Below are 9,499 nucleotides of genomic sequence, written 5' to 3' on the forward strand. Positions count from 1 at the left end.
TCACTTAGGTGGTGAATGTAAGCCTTGTTTTTTATTCTAGGGAAAATCCTGCCTTTTCATGCATTTCTCTACCGTGTTCTCTGGGTACATATGTAGGTGTGTATAATCGCCTACATCGTGTACTTGGAGAACTGTAGGGAAATGCTGGCGGATTTTCCATAGAATTGAAAACCTGGGTTACATTCACCAGTGAGAATAAACGTACAAGGATGGGTTAGGTTGGAGTGATAAGGACCCTTTGGAAGCATTTCAAATCTCATTTGCATTTCCATAACGCTGTGGCGGATAATGACTGCGAAATACCATTCATGACTAATGTGATTGTACATATGCGTGAGCTGTGTAGAAGTTGTAATCATGAAACGAAGAGAACGTAGTTGGATGTATAAAAGGACGATTGGGCAAAGTATTAATCCAGATTTCGTGAAAGGAGTTAATGAATTCATTCAGTATATCAGAGATCATCCCGAGAGTAGTAATCCGGATGAGGTTAGGTGTCCATGTGTTAAATGTAAGAACAAACGCCTTTGGAATGCAAATACGGTTAAAATTCATCTGTATGACAAGGGTTACGTACCTAACTACTATGTGTGGATGTGTCAAGGGGAGGGGTATCCGGGAGTTCCCGAACGGCGTTCCAATGAATATCATGACATGGTTTTGGATGCTTTTGGTCATAGTCAAGATCAGGGGCATTCCGAGGAGGCTAGTGTTTCATCAGAGGAGGAGCGTAATGCAACTGCTAAGCATTTTTTGGATTTGTTGAAGGATTTTGAAAGGCCATTATACGAAGGGAGTTCTTTGTCTGTGTTAAAGATGGCCGCTATAATCACTAGTCTCAAATGTGAGTATAATTTGCCTCACAGATGTGTTGATGGGTTTGCTTCTTTGCTAAGTGAGGCGATTCCGAACAACAATCATATGGCCGACTCTTTCTACGAGGTGAAGAAGATTGTGAAGGGGTTGGAACTGTCCCATCAAAAGATTCATGCGTGCCCGAAAGGGTGTATGTTGTTTTGGAAGGATGATGCTCAGTTGTCTGAATGCAGGGTGTGTGGCAGCGACCGATACAAGCAGACTTCCAAAGGTAGCCTAGTGCCTTTGAACGTTCTATTTTATTTCCCGATCACACCCAGGTTGCAAAGACTTTTTGCAACGAAGAACATTTCGGAGGAAATGACATGGCATTCGAAAAATCCCAGAGTTCAAGGCACAATGGCACACCCTAGTGACAGCGCAGCTTGGACGCACCTCGATTGTCGGTTTCCAGAGTTTGCTTCTGAGCCTCGTAATGTGAGACTTGGCTTGTGTACTGATGGTTTTGCTCCTCATGCTAAGTTTGGGGGTCAATATTCTTGTTGGCCTGTCATTTTGACCCCTTATAACTTACCTCCCTCAATGTGCATGAAAAGACAATTCATGTTCCTTTCGTTGCTCGTTCCTGGTCCTAAAAACCCTAAGGGCAACTTGGATGTTTACATGCAACCATTGATAGAGGAGTTGAAACTGTTGTGGGAAGTTGGCGCAGCTACTTATGATATTTCGAAGAAACAGAATTTCAATCTTCGAGCAGCCATCCTATGGACCGTTAGTGACTTCCCGGCTTATGGCATGTTGTCTGGTTGGGCCACGGCTGGTAAGAAATCTTGTCCACATTGCATGGAGAAGACCAAAGCATTTTGTCTTGAACATGGTGGTAAAGTTTCTTGGTTTGATTGCCACCGGCAATTCCTGCCGACAGATCACCCTTTTCGGAACAGTAAAACAGCATTCTGTAAAAACAAAGTAGAGAAAGGAGCCCCTCCACACATCATGTCAGGAGAGGAGCTGTGGGAATGTGTTAAGGACCTTCCAAAGGCTACAGATGGACCCGATTCAATTAAAAGGATGAAAAATGAAAAGAAGGGGTGGTTCAAGCAAAGCACCTTGTGGGAGCTCCCATATTGGAAGCATCTCCTCATTCGTCACAACTTAGATGTCATGCACATTGAGAAGAACTTCTTTGATCAGTTAATTCACACTGTAATGGATGTGAAAAAGCTTACATGTGACACGCCTTCAACTCGGAATGACATTGCTAAATATTGTAAACGTCCCCAGCTTCATCTTCAAGAGGATGATAGAGGAAAAGAGGTAATGCCAAAGTCTCTATTCGCTCTTGACAAGGCTCAGAGAAAAGTTTTGTGTGAGTGGGTTAAACAGCTGCGGTTCCCTGATGGTTACGCCTCCAATTTGAGCAGATGCGTAGATTTGCAAGCGTGTAAGCTCTATGGAATGAAAAGCCATGAATGTCACGTGTTCATGGAGAAGATGTTGCCCACAGCTTTGAGGGAATTGCTCCTTGGCCATATTTGAAATGCAATTACAGAGATCAGCCAATTCTTCCGCGACTTGTGTTGCTATACAACATCAGTTAGTGACATGGAGCGATTAGAGAAAAACATACATGAGATCCTCTGCAAGCTTGAAAAGATCTTCCCTCTTGCATTCTTTAACTCCATGCAACATTTGCCTACACATTAGCCGTACGAGGTGAAGTTATGTGGTCCTGTACAATACAGGTGGATGTATCCCTTTGAAAGGTAAATCAAATACCCTTATTTCACATCCTTTATTTTACATCCTATCAATTGTTCATACAGTTACATAACAACTGTAATTGCAGGTTCCTCAATCATTTGAAACGGAAAATTGGGAACAAGGCTCGAGTTGAAGGGTCCATATGCAATGCTTATCTCACTGAAGAGATAACAAACTTCTGCTCCAATTACTTTCAGTCGACAGTTGACACTAAAACTCGAGATCTTGGTCGAAATGTGAATGCCGACGTTGAGTCCACATCGGACGGCGCTGAAATACCAGAGTTGTTCAAAGAGGACAGTGGTCGTGTGTCAAATGAGGGTAGAACTCGGTTCTTAGATGACAAAGAACTCGAGTGTGCACATTTGTTCGTGTTACGAAACACCGGCATTCTTGGTGAATACGAAAGGTATATTAGGCCCACGTATTCAGTGTATTCGTATTTACGATCATTTACAATGATGACTTTGTAGATTTACAATGTGTGTTTGTCCTCATAGGAATTTTGAGGATTACATTATTAGTACTCGACCTTTCCTGCGTAGAGAAGATGTCATGGAGAATTTCGAAACTGAATTCTCTGATTGGTTTCATCACAAGGTGATATACGCGGTGTAACCGTGAAATACTTGTAATTTTTTGTGATTTCAAGGCCTGTACCCCTTACAATACCTAAAATATGCATGTTTAGAGAAAGAAATAGTTTATTTGGTCGAAAATGAATAAAATGGGCAAAGAATAGGTCATATAGGCCATAGTTGGTTCAATTTGGCTCCAAATGCGTCCTAAAACGTAGGGACTTGTATTTTTTTGTGATTTCAAGTCATGAACCCCTTACAATACCTAAAATATGCTGGTTTAGAGAAAAAAATAGTTCATTTGGTCAAAAACATAGAAAATGGGCAAAGAATAGGTCATACAGGCCATAGTTGGCTCAATTTGGCTCCAAAATGCGTCCCAAACCATTGGGAGTTGTATTTTTTTGGCATTTCAAGGCATGTACCCCTTAGACTACCTGTAATAGAGATGTTTAGAGAAAAAAAAATAGTTCAATTGGTCAAAAACATAAAAAATGGGCAAAGAATAGATCATACAGGCCATAGTTGCCTCAATTTGGCTCTAAAATGTGTCCCAAACCTTAGGGAGTTGTATTTTTTTAGAATTTCAAGGCATGTACCCCTTATACTACCTGTAATAGAGATTTTTAGAGAAAAAATAGTTCATTTGGTCGAAAACATAGAAAATGGGCAAATAATAGGTCATACAGGCCATAGTTGGTCCATTTTGGCTCAAAATGCGTCCCAAACCTTAGGAACTTGTAGTTTTTTGTGATTTCAAGGCCTGTACCCCTTACAATACCTAAAATATGCATGTTTAGAGAAAGAAATAGTTTATTTGGTTGAAAAGGAATAAAATGGGCAAAGATAGGTCATATAGGCCATACTTTGTTTAATTTGGCTCCAAATGCGTCCCAAAACGTAGGGACTTGTAGTTTTTTGTGATTTCAAGTCATGAACCCCTTTAAATACCTAAAATATGCATGTTTAGAGAAAGAAATAGTTCATTTGGTCAAAAACTTAGAAAATGTGCAAATAATAGGTCATATAGGCCATAGTTGGCTCAATTTGGTTTAGCTTATTTGTATAACTTACTACCTCGTTTGTTCCCTTTTATATGTTTATCTTGTAGGAGGCCTACCGAAAGAGGGTTGAGGCGGCTAGCACTCAAAGGATTCAGAAGAGTCCGAATGAGCTGTACTGGGAGACAGTGGGTGGTCGGAACAAAAAAGGACGTGTGAAGGGACTAGGCGAAAGTGCTGACCTGTACTATGGAAGCCAGATGGGTCGCCGAATTTCCACCTCTTCCATGCAGTACACGCCCTCCTTTTTTTCTCAGATGCAGGATCAGATGGAATCCAGGGTCCAGGCTCTTCGGGAACAAATGGAAGTCGACATGGAAGCCCGAGTTCAAGCCCAAGTACGAGCCCAAATGGAAGAAATGGAGAAGAGGCTGGAAGAAAGGATGATGGGTCGTTACGCCAATGACCCATGTTCCAACGTGCGACCTCCATTTCGAGATCCCAGGGACGACGATCCGGGTTTTGGTGGAGCTGTCCAGGGCTCTCACGCTGTTGTATAGCATTGATGAACTTAGTGTTTGTTAGTTCTAATTTTAGATTAACTTAGTGTTTATTGTAAACATTGGAATTAGTATATATATATCTATATATATATATATATATATATATATATATATATATATATATATATATATATATATATACATGTATATATATATATATATGTATATATTTTTTTGCACAAATTATTCAGTGAGTAATATAAGAAGCAGTAATTACAGGTTTGTCTCGAAGGAAAATATATAGCCAAAATAGAAAATTGTCGTCGTTAATTTTGTCGCAAGGTTCCGACGGAAACAAATTCCGTCGCAAAGAAGAAAGTTTCCGACGGAGATTTATGTCGGTAGGTTGCGACGGAATTATAATCCCTCGGAACTTTAAGACAGAAATATCCGTAGGAAACTTTCTTCTTTGCGACGGAATATTCCCTCGGAAAGGGGGGATCTTCCGACGGAAAAATCCGTCGGACGAGGAGAACATTCCGATGGAAAATTCCGTCGGAAGGTTGGAATATTCCGAGGGATTTATGTCCGTCGGAACGTTGCGACGGACCTCCATTTCTGGTCAAACTAAGGTTCCGAGAAATTAAAATCCGTCGGTAAGGACGTTTCCGACGGAAAATCCCTCGATATAACCCAAATTTCCTACTGGCCTATCCGACGGATTTTTAAGGCATACCGACGGAATATTTCCCTCGTAAATTAGCTGTTTTCTAGTAGTGTTGATTCGCCAATTTTTGTTGGCTATTAACTCAAGAGGTACCCCCTGTACTTATCTGAAGTGATACAGACGGTTATCCGACTCGGATGTCAACTTCTAACACTTGTTTGGTTAGTGTTTAGAGTTATCCTTGTCTCGAAACGGCTACGTGGTTTGTCCTTGGGGACAGTCGTTTAGGTGACGTGTACTTAGTTTATAGAGCATTATTCCAACCAAAAGGGAGCTACTCTCTGCGACGAATCTCATCCGGAGGGATGTCGCCGAACGCCTGCTATGATGTTGGGACAGGTCGTATTAGTTTAAAAGAAAGGATCAATTGGCTAGGCGCCTGGGCTGATCATCCGGCCATAGGCCTTGTTTAGTTCATGGTGAACAAGTATAAGAGAGTAGCCGAATGTAAAGTTACAGGCGGCATGCCCCTTTGAAACAGTACAAAGTAAAGAAAATGGAGAGTAGCCAATGTTTTATTCAGTTGGCATGCCCCTCTGTATTCAATTCATATTAAAGAAAGATATAGAGTAGTCGTCTGCTAATGTTACAGGCGGCATGCCCTTCTGTTTACAATAAAATTGAAGCAAAATAGCAATTTTTATTAGTAGCTCTTGGCTATTTACATTATTCAAAAATAATACTTCTTTAGATTATCTACATTCCAGGTCCGAGGTAAGGGTTGGCCGTCTGGTGTTTCCAGGCGGTAGGTGCCGTCCCTGACCTCTTCATAGATTCGGTAGGGTCCTTACCAGTTGGGAGTTAATTTGCCTAACTCATTAGCCCTGCCGACTGCTTCCATCTTTCGGAGTACAAAGTCCCCTACTTTGAGTGGACGCCTGTGTACCCTTTTGTTATATGCCCTTGTCATTCTCAGGCGGTAGATTTCATGGCGCAAGGCTGCATTGCCCCTTCGTTCTGGGAGTGAATCCAATGCTAGGCGCATGACCTCCCAATTTGCTTCTTCGTCATACAACATTATACGAAGAGTCGGCTCGTAGTGTTCAATTGGTAGGACAGCTTCTACCCCATAAGTTAGGAGGAATGGAGTCTCTCCAGTCGCCCCTTTCTCAGTCGTCCTAATGGCCCAGAGAACATGCGGTAGTTCGTCTGCCCATAGGCCGCCTGCTCTTTCAATTTTCTTCTTAATACCGTCTGAGATGATTTTATTGAAAGCTTCTACTTGGTCGTTTGCTTGCGGACGGCCGACTAATGCAAAGCAGTGTGAGATGCCTTGGTCTCCCAGCCAATTTTTAAGAACAGGCGTCTCAAATTGGGGGCCATTATCAAAAACCATAAACATGGGCACTCCAAATCGAGTGATGACATTTCTCCAAATGAAGGAGATGACGTCCTTGGTCTTGATACCTTTAACTGCTTCTGCCTCCACCCATTTGGTGAAGTAGTCAGCTGCAACCAGTATACATCGCCTGCCGCCTGTTGCAGGCGTATAGGGACCTAGGATATCCATGCCCCACTTAGCGAATGGTATAGGACTGTGGATGGCCGTGAGGTCTGTGGCCGGACGATGAATTAACTTGCCAAAACTTTGGCACTTGTCACATTTTTTAACCATTTCCATGGAATCAGCTACCAATGTAGGCCAGAAGTAACCTTGCCGCCTTGCTCTTTGAGCAAGCGACTTGCCGCCTACGTGAGAAGCGCAGTACCCTAAATGTAGATCTTCTAAGACCTCTCGTCCTTTTTCGGGGATAACACATTTCAGGAGGGGCTGAAGATACCCTTTCTTGAAGAGTTCCCCCTTGCGTATCTCAAAGTTGGACGCTCGTTTTTTCAGTAAGGCCGCATGGTATTGATCACTCGGCAAGGTGCCGGCTGTTAAATAGGCTCTGATTGGGTACATCCAGGTTGAACTCCTATCCAGAATTCCAATAGGCTCTTCCTCAATACTTCGTTTCTCCATAACTTCCTAGAAAACGGTCCTTGGCGTGTCACAGGAGGCCGAAGATGCCAGCTTTGAGAGAGCATCCGCCTGGTTGTTCTCGGACCTGGGTACTTGAGATAAATGAAACTCTTCAAGTGACCCAGCCGCCTAACGTACCGCCTGCAAATATTTAATCATGGTCGGATGGGTTGCTTCGTATTCACCGTTGTACTGGCTTACTATCAACTGTGAGTCAGAGCAAGCGTCTATTTTTCTTGCCCCAGCCGCCTTGCACATGCGGATTCCGGCCAATAAAGCTTCATATTCCGCCTCGTTGTTCGAGGCTTGGAAGTTAAAATGTAGAGCATACTCGTTGTTCTGGCAACTGGCATATGACGCCTGCACCACAACCATTCACAGGGGAGCTCCCATCCACATAAACCTTCCAGACTTGGTCTGGAATTTGAGAATCAGAGGGCCGAGTCATTTCCACTATAAAGTCAGCAAATGCTTGTCCCTTCACGGTTTTCCTTGGCTCGAACGTAATTTCAAGGCTCTGAATTTCTACTGCCCATTTGATCATTCGGCCTGACGACTCCATGGTTGTTAGTGACCGCTTGATTGGCTGATCCGTGTATACCACGATCGAATGTGCCAAGAAGTAAGGCTTAAATTTTCTAAGTGCCATGAAGAGGGCAAGGCCAGATTTTTCCACTAGGGGGTACCTCAACTCGGCATTCTTCAACACGTGACTGACAAAGTAAACCGGGAGCTGGCAGCCGTCCCTCTCAGCAAGGAGGACGGCACTTAGAGCATGGTAAGACATTGCTAGATACATATAAAGGACTTCTTTTGGCAAAGGGCTGACCAGCCTTGGTAAGGAGTGCAAGTGTGCTTTCAGTTTCTAGAAGGCTGCCTCGGCATCCGGCCCCCATTCAAACATAGCCTTCTTTTTTATTGCCTGAAAGAAGTAAAGGCATTTGTCGCCTGATCGACTGAGAAATCTCCCCAGGGCCGCCAGACAACCTGTTAATTTCTGGACCTCTCGGACTGTGCGGGGCGACTGCATGTCTATGACCGCCTGCACTTTTTCGGGGTTAGCCTCTATTCCCCTTTGATTGATAAGAAATCCGAGGAACTTCCCAGACTCAACTCCAAAAACACACTTCTTGGGATTGAGCATGACATGGTGCCGCCTGAGTGTGGTGAATGTTTCTCGGAGATCTGTCAAATGGTCCGTCTGGAGTTTGGACTTCACTATCATATCATCTATGTATGCCTCGATGTTCCTTCCAATTTGATCAAAGAACACCGTGTTTATCATTCTCTGGAAGGTGGTCGGGGCGTTCTTTAGACCAAACGACATGACTGTGTGATAGTATAGGCCCTAATCTGTGACAATGGCCATCTTCTCTTGGTCTTTCTTCCATAGAGGAATCTGATTGGAAACCAGAGTAGGCGTCCATGAAACTCATTAAGGCGTGGCCGGCTGTAGAGTCGACTAGACTGTCGATCTTGGGCAATGGATAACTATCTTTGGGGCACGCCTTATTCAGGTCTGTGTAGTCCACACACATGCACTAGGTACCATTCGGCTTTTTCACGAGTACAACGTTTGCAACCCAGTCAGGGAAATAACACTGCCGAATGAACCCTGCATCAAGTAATTTTTTAACCTCAGTGGCAGCCGCCTGGCTTCTTTCTTCACCATGGTTCCGTTTCTTTTGCCTGACCAGCTTCTTTTTCGGATCCACAACTAACTTATGCACTGCCAAGTCTGGACTGATACCTGGCATCTCATGTACCTCAAATGCAAAAATATCCTTGAATTCCCTCAAGAGTTGGTGAAAATCATCACTAATTGCCGCAAGAGCAGTCGTCCCAACCTTATTTGTTCGGTCAAGGCGTGAGTCGTCCAGGACGACATCCACATGTTCACTAGCCGGCTGAGCGCGGAACTCATCTGACCGCTCCTCGGCCAATGATTGCTATCGCTTTTCCCTTCTTTCGGCCCCCAATTGGGAGGCCTTTCTCTTCTTGCCGCCTGCTGCTTGGGCAAGCGCATCCTCCTTGATTTGTTCAAGGTCCATTTTCTCTCCACCTGGGCTAGTAGTCGCCATAGTGGGTTTAATATCCAAGAGGTAACACTCTCATGCCATTTTTTGGTCTCCCCTTAGGGAGCCGAC

General features: G+C 43.7%; 1 protein-coding gene across 1 annotated transcript; it reads left to right on the forward strand.

Annotated features, from left to right (window-relative positions):
• The first annotated feature begins 357 nt into the window (after positions 1-357).
• Positions 358-4,719, forward strand: LOC110739547. The gene is made up of 6 exons (XM_021920007.1): positions 358-1,345; positions 1,496-2,244; positions 2,524-2,582; positions 2,666-2,989; positions 3,081-3,180; positions 4,270-4,719. The coding sequence occupies exons 1-6, from the start codon at positions 358-360 to the stop codon at positions 4,717-4,719; spliced, it is 2,670 nt and encodes an 889-aa protein (XP_021775699.1).
• The last annotated feature ends 4,780 nt before the right edge of the window (positions 4,720-9,499 follow it).

The sequence above is a fragment of the Chenopodium quinoa genome, unplaced genomic scaffold (assembly GCF_001683475.1).
Source record: "Chenopodium quinoa cultivar QQ74 unplaced genomic scaffold, ASM168347v1, whole genome shotgun sequence".
Classification (NCBI taxonomy): domain Eukaryota; kingdom Viridiplantae; phylum Streptophyta; class Magnoliopsida; order Caryophyllales; family Amaranthaceae; genus Chenopodium; species Chenopodium quinoa.